Raw genomic sequence first — 20,849 nt, forward strand, 5'->3', positions numbered from 1 at the left:
AGGGAGTGGAACGTATACACAGGTAATATAATTATATAAAACATAATTTCACGTTAAATAAAGACGTTCTAACACAAACACACGAATATATTTGTTTATATACTTTTCCGGTAAAGAAGTTCGCTAAACGACATAAAACATGAATCTGTCATTCAAAAATGCTATTAAATGTCAAAAGAAGTTAGACGTTCTTTCTCCTTAGTTTCTTAATACAACTTGCCGCAGACTTGATTATAATAACCTTATATTTTATCTATTAGATACTGGTAAGTGCTATTTAGCTTAAGTCGAGGTTTGTGAGTCGTTAAACAATGCGAGTTATCACTATGATACGATAAAATAGCGCAAATTAATTTAATGAATAAATTGCTGAGTTTTAATTAAAATTTATCTTTGTGCGACACAATAGCTTTCATTGTTAAAATACAACCTTGACTTGGTTATAATTTCTTCGAATAAAATAAATTTTAACGAACTGTAATTAAGCCCTTTTCATAGGAATGTTTCACATTATTTTATGCACAATTTTCTCAATAGGCGTTAAAAATAATGAAAAACCTAGCACACCCACGCGTTATTAATGCCAGAGTTTTGTATTCATACCTACTTTGAAAAATGTTATGTAATATTTATTTAATATGTTAAAATAAAATTCTTTAAATTAATTTGACTTAATTCATATTTCTGTTTAACGAATTACTTTACTAATGATACAGTTTATGTATCCGGAAATTAATTTAAATACTATTTTCCTCATCGAGTTGTAAATTGAGAAGAAATCCTTAAGGTATCATACTGTTATAATTATTTTACTTTATAAATTTTCTAAAAGACACAGACAGTTATGTTTCGTTCAAGGCCTGTCTGTAACTTCCAATAACGATTCCGATCGCGATCCTTATTCCAATAATGAGTTTTTGTTCCGATCCCAAGGTTGTGTGTGTATTTGTGTGAGAGAACTACAAAACTATAAGCGCTTGAGAGAACTACACCAAACTTGCATGCAAAAACATCAACATCTAAAAGTTTACTGTAAGACACAGAGAAAATCACAAAAATATATATAATTATTTTGGGGGAATCTATCAAACCTTTCGCTTATAAGCAGCGTTAGTTTCGCGTTCCGCGAGGAAACATTTGTATTTTGTAGCGAAAACTCCCTAACCGATTCAATAAATTAATTCACAATAGTAGTGTATTCACAAAGTGTAGCTAAAATATTTTTTAAAGTCCAGCAAAGTCTGGACTATACTTTTTTCTCAGAAATGTTGTTTTCGGGAGAAAATATTTATAAATATAATTAAATCAATTTATAAATATAAATAAATTAATAAATAGGTTTTGTACACGTCGAAAGCCAATATGAAATAAGGGATTCCTCAAAGATAAGATATCAATGGAGCGACTGTAACCTGGAGGTCGCGGTCTGTCCTATATAACTGGAACTCACAACTGAAGCACCTTACTACCAGATCCAACCTCACGCAGCCAACACCAAAGTACGTAAAGAAAATGTACAAATTCGACTACTGTCAAGGTCCCTTGCGAAACAGTTTCCACATTCCCGCGATTCGCTTTTCACGTGTCTGTTGTGTTAACCACCACCGAACGTTTGCTTGCAGGCGGAACCAGCTTTAGTATTCGCGGCCGCAGCGGACAACGCGTTCGCTACCAGTGATTCTGTGACAGTGTACCCACGTTTACCCGCCAAAATGAATAGCTACGTCAAAATTGTAAGTACTCTTTTTTTTATATATTTGTCTATTAGTATTCTATTGTCTATTGTTTCCGTCAACTATACATTCACAGACGCCAGATGATTTTAATCTAATAATATTAGATAAATAAAAACTGTTTATTAGGTATGTTAAACTTACAAAAATTAACTATTTTGTAATTTGCAATTAACGTAAAAGTGTGAAATGACAAGTTTTATTTAATACATGAGTGTTACATTTATGGATCTTTAAATTTGCCATATACGCTAAAGGAAATGAAATTTAATTAAATGTTAATCAAATATAAGCGTAGTTCTCAAGGCAATTATTATTATTATTTATAGACAAAAGTTTCAAAAAGAAATATCATAAAAATTAAACATATTAAATATAGATTAACTTTTCCAAAATATTTTGAAATTAAAACCGGAAAATGCCGCAAACGATAATGGTATGTATTTTCTCATTGGTAAACGTCATTGTTAAAGCGAATGCAGTATAATAAAATAGAGCGCGTGACTTGGTCAAACTGGTTATTTAGAACAAATTTCTTAATACGACCGTGTAATTTAATGTAATCCGGCACTACTTCCTGAAGTCCTGTCATATTAATGATTTGAATCAGTGTTTGCGGCCATGAAGACTTTCGGTACCTTACACACACCTTTTCGTCGTAAAATTTCAATAATAGTATAAAGAGGATCAAATTTTTAAGCCGCACCTGCTGGATCTATTTAAAAAAAAGTTGGATAAGTTTTATACCTGTTACGACATTATGACGCTTCGAGATAATGCGATAACTACGGGGCAGAGACTGTATTCAATGTAATACATCGCTATATTTCTCTTTGTTTTGATTTCATAACAGTAATTTAGTATTAGTGTATACTGAAAAAAATATAATCATTAGTAATTTATGAATGAAATGAAACTTAAATAGCAGTGTTTGACTTGAGCGACCCTGGATGGATTTTTTTTATTTACGCATTTAGCGTTATCTCATACGGGGAAGAAAATAGATCATGAAAGAGATACATACATGTGAGGCCAAAACTGAGCTGAGCTGTTGTAGCGGTACAGATGTTTATTTTAATATTTATCTTACCTTATTATCTGTTTAAGCAGCAGTGATGGCATAGTGGTTTCCCTGTGGTCATAGATTGAAGCTATGCACCAATGGTATATCTGTCTATGTGCGAATTTAATACTCGCTAAGACTCGTCCTAATACAGGGAAGGAAAACATCGTCGGGGAACTGATCTGATGTCGACGATCTGTGTCAGGCACAGAAGGTTGATCACTTAGATATTAGACATGATCACGCAATAGACAGCAATATGAGGCCCAGACCGAAAAGGTTTTAGTGTATATATATTCTCTATTAATAAAAGCTTTTAATAGCTAATGTTTCGAAGTATTAAGTAATCTTTCACCATAGGAAATATTATGATAAGATGTTATGTCAAACGTGTCTGACAGCAGTTATGCATCCGGATATGTGACATTGTAATAAATATTTACTTGCAACTTATGTAATGCTTCGATTTCACTATGTATAGCTTTATTTAATATTCCTTTGAAGAGATCTTCAAAGTCATTCCTATTTGGTTTTAAAACATTGCGTCATTTAATATTGTAAATTTTCGTCTGTCTTAACGAAATGTGTAAATTTATACTTTGTTGACTTATAACAGGGACTTTTCTCGTGTGATTTTGCATAAAGTATACCTTGCGATTATAAGTAAGATCCTACTATTCATATCATTAAAAGTTATAATTGCGTCAACATTTATATATACATACATATATATTATATACGAATATATGTTTACATTCACAAACTTGTGAATAAGTTCGGGTATTAATAATAATTATGTGGCGCTACAACTTTAAAAAGGTCTTGGCCCTAGACTACATGCGCTTCTTAGTTCATTTTTATTATAAATACAAGTAGGCGATAAACTTGTGTCTCACAGATGTCATCGATTCTGCCTTCACTATAGGAAGAAGTGCTAATTACGTACACTGAAAGGAAATATCATTACTGTATGGCCGTGAAACGAACCCACGACATGAGAGTCGCACCCTTCCACTAGGCCTACTCTACTTTTTAGAACGGATACTCCTATATTGATAATACATTTAAAACAGCGTGATTTATTGGGCGCTTCAAACAAAAGAACTTATTAATTACGGCCAAGGTAAAGTTCAGTAAAACAATGTACCTGATGCTCATTACTGCTCACAGTAAGGCATGCATGCCAATTTAGTTTTTAATACAATGTGTTATGGACCAGAATTGAATTTACATATCTTTGGACACTCGTAGTTCCTTGATGCTTCTCATGACCAAGATACATTGGCATGTAAAAAGTGACCTTCGTTGTTCCGTGGCCTATAGGTGAATGACCTATATATCCAATCATTACGTGAGATATCTTATAAAAATTATTCAGCTAATTTGACGATTAGTACATAATTGCTCTTGTCAAGGTGAGTTCAGCGGTGCGTTAAAATTTGCGCTTGTAATTCGAATTAATTATAGATAATTTTGCATTGTGCTAGGACATATGTTTTCAAGTTATTTAGTCACAATTTTAACTTTGCATAAATCTTCATCGCGAAATATCTAATAATGATTTCTTATTTTTGTATGATTTGAAAATGTGAAAATGTCGTTGTAAAATTTGAATTGGTATTTTTACGTTTCGATGACAATAATAATTTGGTCTTGAAGTCTATTTAGTTAACGATATTTAAATATGTTCTATTTTTAAATCTGAGATTCCCTTATAAAAACAAAAGTTATTCCCACAAGGGGTTTTAAGCAAAACTATTTGCAATATGTATTTTTGTTTTATTATCAGTTTCAGTGGTACCCAAGAAATAACCTTAAGAACATACTTTTAACCTAATTACGCGTAAATTATCTTAAACCTTGTGTTCTTGCCATGAAAAAGATAAGAATACAATAGACGAATTTTATTTAGAACATGCGACAATATAGCCTTGTAAACATTGTGTGACCAAAATAATAGGACTTTAATGGACTTGACGACTCGTAAGATGTCGCAACACTTGTGTAATGCAGAAAGTACGAAACATTTTAGATGACATTTTTATGTGTAGGAAGTAATGTTTCGATAAATTAAATACACAGGCATTATTTATGAGACATTAATTAATGAGATAATATATAAATCATGTTTATATTAAACATTAAATCCTCCTCCAGGTGTCGTATAGTGCGTATGTGATGTAAGTTTCTGAGACAAATATGTGACAAAAGAAGGTATGCTGGCGTAATCTTACAAGTATAGGGCCCGACTTCACTCAGCTTGAGACACCGGGCTGATTTGAGAGTGGTCATAGGGGATTGGACTATGCTATTATCAGGTCCTGTCGTGCGATTTCTGGTGATGCCTTGGGTAGGTAAAAGACTCGAGCGAGTCCTGCAAAGTTGCGGCGGGTGTGTATGGGTAGTCCCAGCGAAAAGTTTGTTGTTTTTAGAAGGCTTAAATAACATGGACTCATGTCTATATCGTAACGCAAAATTATTATGCAGTTCCGTAGTTATATTTTTTATTTCTTTTATTGATATATTCAATACATTTATATTGAAAAACCTACATCTTGTTTGACATTACGATTCGTATTTAAGTAGAAACGATGAATGGGGATGTCAACATACATAATTTTAAAAGTGTATTACATAAAATATGGCCAATTTCTACATATGTCCTAAATTCATAGGTTACCTAAACATTTACTTTTAACCATCTGTTTCCGCAATCTTGTTTATAATTTTAACCAAATCAGTACGGTTTGACGTAATTTGCATATCGATGCATTTTCTTAAACCAACTTTATGAAAGTTTATTTATATCTTAGCTCGAACATTTCTCGAATATAATCATTTATAGAGGTTAAGGTGCATGCCATAAATTTAAAGAGAAAGAGAAGTAAAAAATAACCTATAAGATGGGGATGTTATCAAAGTATATATCAAAAGAATTACGTTTCTTATACAATTTTGTAAATTGCTGTTTCTTGATATTACTTACATTAATTATATTTGTGACGAAGTTATCGCATTTTTACTCTTTAAAACCTTATGCAACAAAATTAATTTTTTAAATAAAATTCTCCTTAATTTTGTTGGTATTTCAATGTCATACGCCAAGAGAGTGTCAAAATCAAGATTAACGGAAGTACATTAAGAAGTTATGTTTCTCATTCAATATCCTTAATTAATGAAATTACTTATTATATCAATCATTGCAACCTTGTTTCAGTGATTTGTTAAATCTGCATACATGTATATTAATATTAATTGTTTGAAGTATTATAAGGCAATGTATACAAATTGGTTAGCGAGCAGTATTAGCCTAGTGGCTTTAGCGTGCGACTCTCATCTCTGAAGGAAGTACGATCCCCGGCGCACCAATGGATTTTCTTTCGCATGTGACCAATGGATTTCCAACGGTCGCGCAGACATTGAAGCACTTCGTGTGGAAACCGATTTGGCTTTACCCAAAAAAAAGTCGACGGCTTGTGTCAGGCACAGGAGGCACTTGCCGACTCATTAGATCATGAAACATATTTAGAAATCTAAGACTTAACAAAGTTTATAGCGCCACTGGTTTATTTGATACTATTGGAGTATAGAGATTCATAAAAAGATTATTTATTTGCCAATTATTCTGACTAAATGCAATGTTCTGTGGTTCAAAAACCAGACACAGTTTACACTACCGACTACTTTATTACGTCCTACAAGTAAACAACTTAAAAAGTTTTTTTATCAAATTGCTATGTTGACGTACTTCTGTTATTCACAAAAGAACACTACAGTCTGAGTAATGTATGCTACAATTTATAAACAATTATGTTAATTGAATAAAGAACTAAAAATGTCGGTAATCATACATAATTAGGTATAGAATTAGTCACGCAATAGTGATCTTAGCCAAGCTGATTTGGTGAAATTTGTTCTGCGGATAAGCGCCCTTTGAGTCGTTTCCTTTTAAATACAATAAGAATTTAAAACAATGGTTCAATTGACTTAATCATGAATGAACACTTCCTTTTCTCAATTCCACTGGCCTTACATGTATAGGAGTCAAGGTGACTGTCCACACCGTTTTAAAGGTAAAGCCTATTGAGGCCTTGTCATTGGATAGACATTTACATACTGCGGCCTTACCCAATACATACAATTTTGTCAATAAATGCTGCGGGGTCAAGATAGTTGGAATATTTCATAGTGTGTAATAAAAACGCGCCTTACAATTGCGAAAGTTTTTTTTTCTAAACCTTAAAGTATAGAAACATCAATTCACTAAAAGCTAGTTAGAATTGCTTAAATATATATGACTCATCTACATATTAACAGATATCTTTATAACAGAGGTTATCTTATAAAAGCATCGATTTGTTGAAACTACATTGTATTAGTTAATTTAATCGTTTTAAACATTACTTTTTAAATTTAATTGCGTGAGAAATTTGTTATCAAATAAGCAATATAAATCGCGGAAGGCGGAAACACAGACCGGTTTGTGGGCACACGCGCGACGTATGAGAACTTGACTATGTTAATATGCGCCTGCGCCGGTGTTGCACAAACGGGCGACACCTGAAGGTCGAATATAAAATGTTGGTAAGCATAGCAAAGTATATAAAATGATTTATGATATGAACGAATTTACGTTCCTAATTAAATTAAAGGTAATCAGCAAACTTTTAAAGAAAATGTATAAACTGTTTTAAAAGAAAGAAAATACTAATTTGTCACCGCTTTGAATAATTTTACTTAAGTATATCATTACAATTCAATTTCATTATAAAATATGTCTATAATCATTTTATCACTTTTAGCTACAATTTAGTGTATTACATTTTACAGCTTTAAATTACTAGTTTATTGAGTGAGTGTTTCCCAACTAATCTATGCAAAGAAACTGTTACAAGAATTTAGCAATTTCAATTTTCCAAATTAATTTATGTCTACGCTGTCATTACAGTTTATATTAAACGCATTTAAATTGAATAAGGAATACAATTTTATTCAAAATAATAATCAATAGTGTTTAGAAAACTTATAAGTTGGTGATAAGCTTACCTGTATTTTTCTACGTGTCGCTTGAATATTTCGTTCCAATTAGTCGCTCGTATACAACCGCCAAGCAATGCGTTCGCCTTAAGGCATGGCTTCCCGACATACGAGCTATTACAGACATTCGCACATGTGGACTTGAATTAATGATCGATACATGTGTTACGTAAACCAATTCGTAGATCAGCACGTCCGCATTTTCATATATATTTTTAGTTTGCAAATTTCTGTGAAATAAAATATTTTTTTAAAGAATTTCTTTTTTTCATCGATTTGTTTGAATGTTCTGAACGTATTTTATGTATTAAAGGTGATTTTTGTAGTCACAAAGTCTAATAAATCGATGAGCGCCGGCTGCACGCACGAAAAGCATGACTCATTGTCCCGATACGCTCATTGTACGCTTGCGCCACATCTATCTCTCTACCACTCTATTGGCCTATGCGTTCAAGGATTCGCTTTTTCTTTGTATCCATACAGTAATAATTCAATCAAATCGATTTAATTTTATTAATAAAAGTATGCAATAATTACATCAATGTTTTGTTATGACGTTGATACACTAAACTATTGTCCCTTAACCGACTTTATAGACAACTATTTCATTTACTGAAGCTACGTATATAACCAAATCCGAATGCAAAAAGTTCATATTTGAAGCCAAGAGGAATTTTGCCATAATAAATGTACATCATATATTTCACTGCAATACTCGTTATTTATATAATATTATTGACTACTCTATAAATAATTATTATTAATCAAAACAGTGATTGCTATGTGAGTTGTTTTAATAACATTGCCTTAAAAAGGTCTGTGGTATGAAATCATAACATATTTTTACCGATTAACATTCTGTTCAAACGGCAATTAATTATACGACAATTAGTGTATTAATTAAAATAATATATATCCTTCTAAGAAATGGCTTAATTACTTAAAACAACTTCAGTAAATTCCTTGTTAGAGATGTGTTCTTTTCATTCACGCTTATAGGCATGTGGTAGGCGTCCTTATTTGGCAAACATTTCTTTAAGTGTTTTCGATTGTTTTAAAGTAATAAACTGTATAGTATACTGCAGTTTAAAGGTTATTCATAAATTATAGGACTCAAATAAAGTAATTAAATATTATATCCGAGTTGCGTTTCTTTGGTCATATAAAAAAACATTAATTATCTGAAGGTTGAAAATATTACATTAAAGTAAATTATCGACAAAACTGTTTTTTATAAGCTAGTAAAATGATACTGATTTAAACACACTTGTATTTATTACCTACAATTGTTTACTTGATGATTATACTAATTCCGTCTAATGCCGGCACCGCACCTACTAAAATGCTTGTCCATGGGCAGTCGATGACTTTTGGGTGCCTCCTAAAATGGAATTAGGTAAATTGTTAGTGTAATGACAAATTATATTGTTTTGAATAGATATTATTCTTTCAATATCCGTAATAATTATATTATAATATTGGTTTTACCATACAAATAGCATATTCTTGCAAATCATTGTATATACAAAGTTAAGTTGTCATTGCTAACGCCTAGATAACGAAGGTTAGCCTAGTAGAATACTTTGTTACCACATAACTAATAGTTTACGCCGCACCTTACATATTTCGTGCTACATTTATAAACGATTTATCTGTAGAGAGAAGATTTTTTCAGGATATAATTATTGTTACAGTAATTCATATACATTAATCTAACGGCTTTAATAACTAAAGTATTTGTCTTTTAATACATTTATGATACAATTGAACATAGTAGAAACAAAAGATAATTAATAATTCAGACTACGTTCAAACTATGCCAAAAACTCATTGGGTTTTGATATATTGATGATATGTTACTTCTTGTTAAGGGATGGTCTAAAATGATTAATGATATGTGAAGGAGAATGTAAAACAAAAAAATAACTTTGGGACCATACAAAGGGTATTTATTATGTATGGCCCCAAAGTTAACTAGAATTATAAATGCCATCAGCATCAATATTGCAGCAATATGTAATCAATTGAACTGAATTAAGTAATTTGTTAAACTCAATGCATTATAGTAAATTATCGTTAAACAAAACTGTTTATCATGAGCTAGTAATATGATACTGATTTATATCGACTTGTTGGATTTATAAAGAGTTAATAATATGAGAATACTGTTATAATTACGACTTGGACCAGTCAATATAGTGATCGAATTACAATTGTACCTGAGTAATGACTAAACTGAGACATGTTAACTTAAAATCTCAAAATTAGTGAATAAGGAATAGATACAACACCAAAATATCTATTCTTCTGTGTAAGATACATAATCAATTGATTACTTTAAATAAAACAAAAGGTAAAACTTCTTGTTCCATCTCTGATTTTGTGTTTTAACCTTTCTCATGAAGAATATTTTTTACATTGTACGTATTTTTCTAATACTAATCATACTCTGAAACTGCAATTCCTGACCAGTCTATTTTAGTATGAAATGTAATTTAACAATAGTTGAGGGTCACTCAATGCCCTTGAGTAAATACATTTCAGACTTTTAATTCGATAGTAACAATACCACTGATATTTTTGGTGGTTCACGATTCCTTATCAATAAAAATCATTCAATCAGTGGCACTACAACCTGTTTAGGTCTTGGTCTCAGATTTCTGAATCTGTTTCATGATCATTTTTGAATGTAATAGGCAAGTAGGTGATCAGCCTCCATGTCGGTTTCCTCACGATGTTTTCCTACACCGTTCGAGCAAATGTTAAATGCGCACATAGATAGACCATTGGTGCACAGTCCGGGCTTGAACTTACGACCTCAGGTGTGAGAGTCGCACACTAAAGCGACTAGGCCAACACTGCTCCTTATGAATGTTCATATATAAATATGTCGAAAAGGAATTTACTACTATATTACGCTTTTCCAAATAACAATAAACAATATACAGTTTATGTATAAAATTAATGAAAAGAGAGTTTATACGCTAAATATTGGTGAATATACTTCTAAAATCATTAATCAAGACTTATAGTACTGTAAAGAATTAATTTATTGATTAAAAAGCCATGACCAGAATACATAAAAAAATAATTCATACCGGAGAATACTAATATTATTTGGAAAATCCTTGCGTGTTATGAAATTGAAATTAAAATAATAATAGGCTCAAGAAAACCATTATGCCTTTTATTAATCCGTAATAAATAATTTACAAGAAAAACTTGACCTAGATATTCTTTCACAATAATTATGAGCGGAAATCCGGTGTATGTGGGATTTATTACTATGACACATTACGTATTGACAATTATCAAAGAATTCTGCTTCTTAATTTTTTGGCGAAGCCGAGGAAGAATTTAATCGAACTAAATTTCTTTTGTTTTCTCAAAGAGTTTTGTACGGGAGAATGCTGTATTTGGCTTACTCAGAGTGGTAGTTTTATAAGCGTGACGATTAACTAAATGGTCAGAGTTACGCCTTCATACCCAGATACAGACAGCATGTTCCGCATTTACATTACTTAGCATTCATTAACCATTAAATTTATATCCTTTATTAACACGGGTTGATAATAAAAAGTATTCAGTATATGTTTAAATAATCTATTTAAAACATCCCCACAGAGCGTATTAACATCGCAGCAAGATTAATTGATTTATTTATTTCCTTATTTCGTATTTTCACAGTAACTTAATACTAATACAATACAAAACTAAGTTAAAAACAATACAAACGTAACAAGTAAAAACTTAACACCTAATAATTTTATAACTAATTATAAATAATGCAATTCTTGTGAATTCAGTCAGTGTACAACTAAATACGTTTGCGTTTGTTTTTTGTTTGTTTAAACAAACAACGCTGAACTTTTTTCAGCGGTAGGAATTGTGAAATCATTATAGTTTGAAAAAATCAAGTACTATGCATATGATTGAATGGCTTATATAATTTCATGTTTATGATAAGTATATATATTATTTAGTTCTGACGTTTAAGTGCTATTTTAATGAATGTTACACAAGAACCATATTTGTATAGGCTTAGTACAGGGTCAATAATTATTGCTATAAATTTTAATTGGTTTTGGGTAAATGTTATTACTTTAAGTGCAAAATAATTACAAAGATATTACAATAATACAATTCTATAAATACATTCAAAAGGGTGCAATGTAATGAACTTATATCGGCAGGCAAATAACACTCAATTTTGACTCTGTAATTCTCCCGTAACAAAATATAGTTTGTAGTCACTCTAAACTGGCCTATTCGTCCTACTTTGATGATATCTTTACTTCAATAATAATCACAATATACGATCTATATTTATAACTTCCTCATAGACAAGTAATTAGGATACGTAGAGTACCTTCTTGATTCGTGTCGGACTCGAAGATTTACTTGATAGTCTGATGCAATATCTTGCATGTGCCTATTGTAGTTAGTAGCCATTTCTCTGTTAGTTTTGTAACAGTTACAGCTTCCTATGCACATTGCGTTGAATATTTAATAGACCATTTTGTAATGCTGTATACATTTTATCAGCTGTCAGAAAGTAATAATTTCTACGTAATTTACATTGTGAAACGGTTTTGAGAAGTTATCTACCGCCTACTTTAATAGGGTATTTATTGATTTAAATAGGTGGGAAAGGGAATTGAGCGATAAATATCATTTTGGTTAAAGAAAACATATTGTAATAAAGTTTGTTTAATGTGACGTTTTTCGCATAAGATTTTAGAATTTAGAATTCCAATGTTAAATCATTAAATCTCTTTTATATAATGGCATACTTGTATAGCAAATATGTGTTAAACATAGATTTGCATAAAGTAAAATATGTAATGATAGTTTTTATTATTTTCTTATTGGCTTATACAAATATCAAATTATAAAATTATCCCCTTAATACAAAACGTACTCTAAAATTCAATACACTTTTGACACACGGGTGTTAAACTTAATGCTAAGTCTTGTGTTTGAACATCACCCTTAGAGTCGAGGCTTGATGGTTGATGATTCCCTTACATCATTTATTGACGCATGATAGGCTTCGTTCGCTCTAAATCTTACATTCGATAACTAAATTGCATTACAGAGATAAAAATAAGGTTATATAAGTTACACATAATATAATCTTGAAACAGTAAATTTCTTTGAGAATGTTTTAATGTTAGTTACTATCCTTGCTTTTTGTATTGACATTATAAACAAGTTATGTTAATCGGCTGTGAATTGTTTAAAATCTTTGTATTGACTAACTTTGGCCTTAAAATATTAACTGCATTTCCTTATTGTTGATTTTATCATATTTCGATATCAAAGTATTGGATAAATTAAATTTTAAAATTAAATTATAAAAAAATGTTAAAAGTTATGCTTTATAAAGGTGTGTAATTGAGATATAAAATGATTTGGTTGAATTGCAATAGTGCTTTTAAATTTTATTTGTTTTCAATTATATTTTTTATTGTTTAAATACGGACCTGACATAGGTTGCCCTATACACACGTCTTAAATACAATAGTATCTTATTGTAAATTTAAACATTTCGAATTTTCTTGAACATACACCACATTTAGGTCGTTTAGTAGAAGTTAAATTACAATTACGGAGTAACGATTTGTATAAAATAACAGATTACATTCCTAAAATTTAATTCCCAAACAGTTCTTTAACTGAAAATATACTTGGGTTAGATCCTACGAAAAACGAAAGCCCCTGAACCATATTTTGAATGTTAATAGTTTCATAAGAATTCAATAGATGGCGTTGAACGCAACCATGTGGCGATGCACGGTTGATTCGCTTTCCATTCATGCACTCGTAAGCATTTCATGGCATGCATATAAAATCCGTCCCTTGACCAGCATCTAAATTCATGCTATGCCTTTGACCAATGTTAGGTATTTACATGGTCGGAATTCATATTTTTCAATACACATATTTGGACCAAGTACCTAGTCTCTAAATCTGGTGTTTTCACCTACTCAACGACATCCATTTTAACACTTTTTTATCTTCGTTCGGCAGACAATAATTTAACTTTCTAAAGCGGTTAAATTATTAGTTCAAAGAATCCTACTTCAATGAAGATATTATCAATGATATAGGTCCAGTATTTTCTCAGCGTATTTCCGTGTAATAAGGGATAATTTCGTAAATACTGCACCTTTCACGTCTATTATAAGAAACGTAATAATAGCTTTTGTTAACTCCTTTTACAATGAATCAAATAGATATGGTATTCAGATAATGTCAAATAGTACATTTTACCATTTATGCTTATTATCGGCACATACCATAATTCGTTTATAACAATACTTCTAGTTGATAGTATATTTTATTCATTGATTTTAATATAAGAGGTAAACCTTATTGAAACCTCATGGAAATCCTATTAAAACCTATAAAATCCTCACTGGCCACTATAATATTCCAGTAATTGAGAAGCTCTTTATTTTAAGTGAAAATACACATTTGAGGGGTAATTCTTTAAAACTTAAGACCACTCAACATAACACAAATTCCCTTAAGAACTTTCTCCCAAACAGGCTAATGGCAGACTGGAATATGCTTCCGGAAAGTGTAATCAGTGCACCATCATTGAAGAATATATTAGATAAGAATAGATTAGATATTTTCTCCAAATCTCAAAATACGCGCGCATCAGCTTATTAAGCTGCTAGTGTGTTTAAATACATAATAATAATAATAACTCTTTTCATAGATTGAAATCAGGTGAGATTATATTTCAATTTTTACCTAGATTATACAAGCTTTAGATATAAATGTATAGTCAATTCTAAGTAATTCTAACTTGTAAGCCCTTACGTTGTAGTAATTGTTTTTAACAAGGATTACTACGTTAGCGTCCTTGTTGGGATGCCGGACTAGAATGTACGTTGAAGAATTTATGAAAATGATTACTTAACAAAACCTTGTTCTAGTAAAGGATAACAAGCTAACTATCATCGTTATGAGGCGAACGGATCGAAAGTAATTCGTGTAGCGTGTTTGTTTATTCTATGGTCCAAAGAGTTCAAATCACGGAGTGAATAATCAAGGCTGGTATGTATAGTCATCAGGTATAAAGCATGTTTCTTCTCACATGTTTTGTATTTGAGTGAACGGAAGAAGTGAATTTTTAAATGAAGTCCGAGCAGTATAGTTAGCGTCTAATTCTCAACGCCAATGACGTGGGATCAAATCCAAGCGGTGTACCATTTTTTTTTCATAGAACAATAATTCGGATAATTTATATACTAATTTAGTTTCTATAATAAAATTGATCTTAAAGGTTTTGATTAAAAAGATGCTGCGAAGCACGATACGATTAGGCAAGGAGACAAATTTTTCAAGAATACTACTTTAACAATTCATTAAACAAAGCATTTACTAAACCGTTCCCAGGCTATAACAATATATGTATTAACAAGTTACCTGTTCTTAAATAGATTGCCCTGGGAAGAGCCTGATATTCAGTAAAATATTGCAATAGAACAACAGTATCAACATTCTAATACCTATTGCTTGAGGCACGTTCGAAGTTTACAATTTCTGTATATTCATTTCAAACCAGCCATGTTCTTTGTTTAGAAACCAAAATTTGTCTCACTATTGCACATGTACGGCTATTTTTATGTGGCCAAAATAGCAGTTGAATGGCAAAGTAAAAAACGGCGTAATACGAAGCCGTACAAACGTAACACGTCCAAAAAAGTGGAAGTGGGCAGGTCACATTGTCGGCGTTTGTGATGACTGATGAGTGATGGGTCAAAAACACCCTTACTTGGCCCAGTGGGAGAGAAAAGAGAGGACGCCCATCAGAAACCTGAGATTGCATAAAAGGGATATTACGCGCAGCATTGTGCTTCGTATAATAGAAGACATCGAATAAACGGACCATTTTAGGTTTAGGGGACTAAAGGCCTGTTTCACAATGTATGGATATAGTACCAGATAGCTATGCAACACATAAATTATGCGAAAGATAAAAGTTACAAATAAGGTTATTCGTGTTTCATGACGAATAGCGCTATCTGACAGTCGTGAAACGCAAAAATACTGTTTATCCTACCAATAAGTAATAAATAGCTTATTTGGAACTTATTGTGAAACAGACCCTTACGCTTATATAGACGGAAAAGTTATCTGCCTGTCTTAACTACATCTATATTAAAAAAGCTATAAACTACAATTAAAGCTCTTTAAAAACTCTCGCTCACCCATCTTTTACCCAAAATCTTTATGTCTTTATAGATAAAGCTTGCGGGAGCTAAAGTTTTTCCTACTCCGCATTGCATAGAATGCAAGCTATGTATGACTAATGCATACAAGTGGCCCGCCTTCATACGAACCTCAGCTGAGGTCACATATCAAGTTCAGCACCCGTTTGGGTGCAACCAGTTATGCAAAGTTCGGCAATTGATTACGGAATACTGCGACTTTTCTCGCAGGGGTGTGAATTGAATTTAAAAAAACCCCTAAACTTGTTTATAGGCATCTAAGTTCATTTTCTTTATTATAACTTATCGGGTAATATAGTCGAAGTCACAATCGTTTGTTCTACTATAAATATATAGGTAACACAATATGCACTTATGAACGTCAAGAAAAGAAATTCATATTATTTTTTTCTAATTTTACATTAACTGCCAGTTCTCAAATCAAGGGTGTAGAACGGTAGATACAAACTGGCAAGAAACTCTCTGCCAATTTTTGTTTTACACAATGATTGTAAGGTGCACCCATTACACCATAAGAAATTGCAACAACATATTTAAGTGGATTCAATAAAAAGTTTTTTCAAATAAATGTTAATCAGCCCACTTTAGACTATCTACCAAGCAGAACTCTAGTTTTAGTTAACACTAATTGTAGTCATAAATAATATCATTGTTGTCGGTTACATGAAACTTTTTAATCTATTCTCTATAAATTTTAATAAAATCAAAAGATCTTGCCTTGATACATTAACCCAAACAATGACGTAATAATTAACAATGTTAAGAATTGTACGACATTCTTAAATATAAATCACGGATTGTGGATTGTAATTTATCATGAATTTGATTAAAATTATTTTCGCGTAGGACTACACAAGAAAATTATATTCTATCCTTAGCTGCTAATTAGATTAACATAGTATTCCACCTTGTATAGAAACAGGGATATACAGTATGTAAATTAATTAATTAAGCATAAACTCAATTTCCCGATCAATATATAATATGTTTTTTTCCATCTAATATTCGTTATTTACAATTTTATTAACCGCCATAGTAATAATAAAAAGAAAATTAAAGCAAAATCGGAAGATAAAAGTTCCGAAGTCACGCTACCTGACAGTCGTGAAACGTAAAAATAGTGTTTATCCTACCAATACGTAATAAATACCTTATTTGGAACTTATCCGGATATTGTGAAACAGACCCTAAACGTATTATATGCGTTCGTTAAAAGATTTCATGTGGTGTAGATTTATTCCTTAGGCTAAACTATCGTTTATGCTAAAGATAAAGTGAATACAATAGCTAATTTTACATACTATATTAGGTTTTTACTGGTGATCCATGCCTCCAATACATACAGACAGCACATTCTCAGTTTGTTAAACTCTCTAACCTTATGTATTTTTTTTTGCTATTCCACGTAATTGTTGAATTACTTAAAATAGGTCTATTATTTGCTCGGGAACAGAATAAAGATTTCACAAGAGTAATCAACGAAATAGAAAGGTACAAACATTTCCAATAATCCTTCGGCAAGATTATAAATCTTTAAAGCAATTTGATTTATAGTCTTATCAAAATGTTCTTGAGATAGGCTTTAGTTAAAACATGTACACGTAAATGAAATTACGTAAATGCTTTAAGTAGATCTTAGTTACCATATCGCAAAATCTAGTGCTCGTATTATTAGTATATTTGTTTAAAACATTAGTTATATGTTGTGTAGTTCAGTAGTTCATATATAAACATATATATACCTATGCTTTACCAAATTACTTTCTTGCGAGCTACAATATTGTATTTAATTATCAAATGTTATAAAGAAACGTCATATTGTTTAATTATTAGAATAGTTTTTCGCCCCAAAAAAGGGATTAAGATATACAACTTTCATTCATTGTGTTCCTGGGAACTCTTCAGAGATGAAACATTATTGATTCATGATATATTTGATTCATTATGAAATATTTTTATAATTTTCATAAGAAACATAATATAAATTATAAATATGTACAGTTATAATATAAGAAATAAATTAAGAACCTAGCCTTGCTCTAGCTTTTCCTTTTTTTATAGGTCTTTACATTATTTTCATTGTAATCAGTTTTTCAACGCTTGCAACATTTATATTTAAAATCTAGATCAAAGATAAAAAATATTCCGTTAAATATTATCTTTTTATTTAAATCAGTTTAAAAATTATTTTTTCTCTATTTTTTCAGGTCTTAGTACTATGCGCGTGCCTCGCGTTAACATCAGCGCAGTTTAACTTCGGTTTCGGTAATGGTTACCTCGGTAGCTTCGGCGGTGGCTACACTGGTCTTTCAGCGAGGGATCCCAGAGCGAATACTGGTATGTATGATTTAAATTACACAAATAAAAACAAATAACATAATACATAAAAATATATCTAATAACTAACCTTAAAATTTAATAATTAAAAATATTATTTGAGTCGCTTTAGGCAAGGTTCCGAATATACTAGCAGCGTTCCCCCTTTGAATAGCTAGACTAATTCTTTGTGCGAGGTAGCTGCCAGCTCCTCGTTCTCCTGTGATGTCGACATAATGATGATTTAAATAATATGTAGGATGTTTTCATGACGCTAGCACTACTCTTTATTAAATTCGCTTCGAACGACTGGAATTTTAATTTTTTTAAATATTGAAACATCATGTACCTTATTATATTTGAGATCGGTTGAGTTGTTTTTGAGTTTATCCGTTATAAATATATAAAAACAGAATATTTGGTATACGTACGTAACACGTATACGTTAAAGGCAGGCAACGCACGTGCTAGTATTCTAATGTGTGTGTATTGGCGGCGTCATTACATTAAAAATACAATTGGCCTCCTATTACAATAAAAAATACATTAGTATAGCTTCGTTTTATCTTAAACCTTTGTACTTAATGCTTAATAACACAAATGTTTATAACACATTATAATAGTTTAAATAAGTTTTTCCCTCAACTGTACCTGACATTGATTGTTGATATTGATTGGGTTGTGCAATTATTTAATCAATTACCATCTGAAATTCGCAATATTGGAGTGTGTGACAAATTCAAAAAGGCAGTAAAGATGCATGTTAGAATGAACACAGTTGACTAAAATTAAGATGGGTTATGGCGACGTGTATCTCGCTCGTATATATTACATATAAATATGAAGTTTCTCATGTATTTTTTTTTGTAATGAGAAATAAAGTTAGTAAATTAATTTATCTATTTAAAAAAATCAATAAATTTCAAATGTACAAATAAATTGTTACGTGAACCGGAAATATGTTTATGCCTTTGCTAATAGCCTAACTCGAATTGACCACAGGACAATGAGCCCACATTGCAACAGAGTGTTGCAAAATGCTTTCAACACTGCGCGCACTGTTTATTAGGAATCCTTTTTAATTAGAAATTACACTTCCTATGTGCAATTTACGCGTGTCTACCAAATTTAGATTTACGCGTATAATAAATGTTATTATATTTCTTTTATTAATAATTAGGTGCAAAAATTATCGTATTTTCACTGTTCATTAAATTAGAAAATTACAAACAAATATGTTATAAATCTAAACAATGGAGAGATTTTATCATTAAGTACATGTAATCAAGAAAATTAGGATTGTATTACGGATAGATATGGAGGTAAGACTGCCCTAGTCGGAATTCAGAATGTGAAAAGCGATGATTTTGACATTCAGTTTCTCGAATAGATAGATTCTATTTATTTGGTATAGGATGTATTCTCACTATTTCGTAAAATACCGTCATATTTTATATAAAAGGAAGTTTGCTATACGCATGATGTTCGTGCTTCCGATTAGTCCTGAATACCAGTACACTCAATAACAATTTTAATATAAGTAAACAATTTGTTATAATTCTTTGTTAGTAAAAATTCTTTGTACTAAAGGTGACCCGAGCAACGGATTATAGTCTAAGTTATAATTAATACCAAAATATAAAGTTATTGACAAGGGTAGGGTGCTAAGGGCATAAAGACAAATTCGTGCTTCGTCAAGCAAATACTGTGGTTTAACAAGTGTTCAAAACAGAATCACACTTCGATAATTACGAATTAATTTGATAAGCTTTTATTACGTAAATTTTATGATAACATTTTGCGAAAACCTAAAGTTTTATTATATATATTACATTTAACTGGAGAAATGGTAGCCTATTGCGATTCTTGTTCAAACCTCAGTTGTATATTTTATATTTAATTTTTCATATAAAATTGTTTAATAAATCAGATTGTTTTTATTATCTCCTTTTGGTGCCTTTACATTACTGGAGTTGGCCATAGTCTTGTGCAACGTGACTTATCCTGTGCCAGATGCAGATTGCAGTAACTCTTTCACAGTCTCAATACCCGTCCTTTACGAAGCTATGAATTTATCCTGCCTAACACGCTGTTTATTCCTGATATTTTTCTATATGAACAATTAATAATTGCTCGCGAGGACTACAATAAATATATATATTTAACACATCGGTCTGACTGTCTGGTCTGTAGTAGGCGCGGCGCATAAGAGTGCTCACTTATTAGTTTTTATGAAAATAAATAAATGGGCATTCTGAGGCAAACCGATATAATATAGGACTGTAGGGACTGAGCGCAGTATACTCTAATTAGTTTGAATTGTTGAATATTTACAACAAAAAAGATTTTTACATTTGTAGCAAGATTAAATCTATAATAAATTTGATCTCGCGACATACACAGTATTGTATGTTTAACAAATACACACAAACGTAGATAGAGATAACATGC

At 31.1% G+C, this 20,849-nt stretch overlaps 1 protein-coding gene across 1 annotated transcript in view; it reads left to right on the plus strand.

Moving 5' to 3' along the window:
* The first annotated feature begins 1,393 nt into the window (after positions 1-1,393).
* The window catches only part of LOC110992261, a 30,934-nt gene continuing 11,478 nt past the window's right edge, over positions 1,394-20,849 (plus strand). The window contains exons 1-3 of the mRNA XM_045631501.1: positions 1,394-1,499; positions 1,623-1,733; positions 18,290-18,419. Coding sequence (XP_045487457.1) covers positions 1,713-1,733; positions 18,290-18,419 — 151 coding nt within the window. The 5' untranslated portion in view covers positions 1,394-1,499; positions 1,623-1,712. The remainder of the gene's footprint in view (positions 1,500-1,622; positions 1,734-18,289; positions 18,420-20,849) is intronic.

This window comes from Pieris rapae, chromosome 15 (assembly GCF_905147795.1).
Source record: "Pieris rapae chromosome 15, ilPieRapa1.1, whole genome shotgun sequence".
Taxonomy (NCBI): Eukaryota; Metazoa; Arthropoda; class Insecta; order Lepidoptera; family Pieridae; genus Pieris; species Pieris rapae.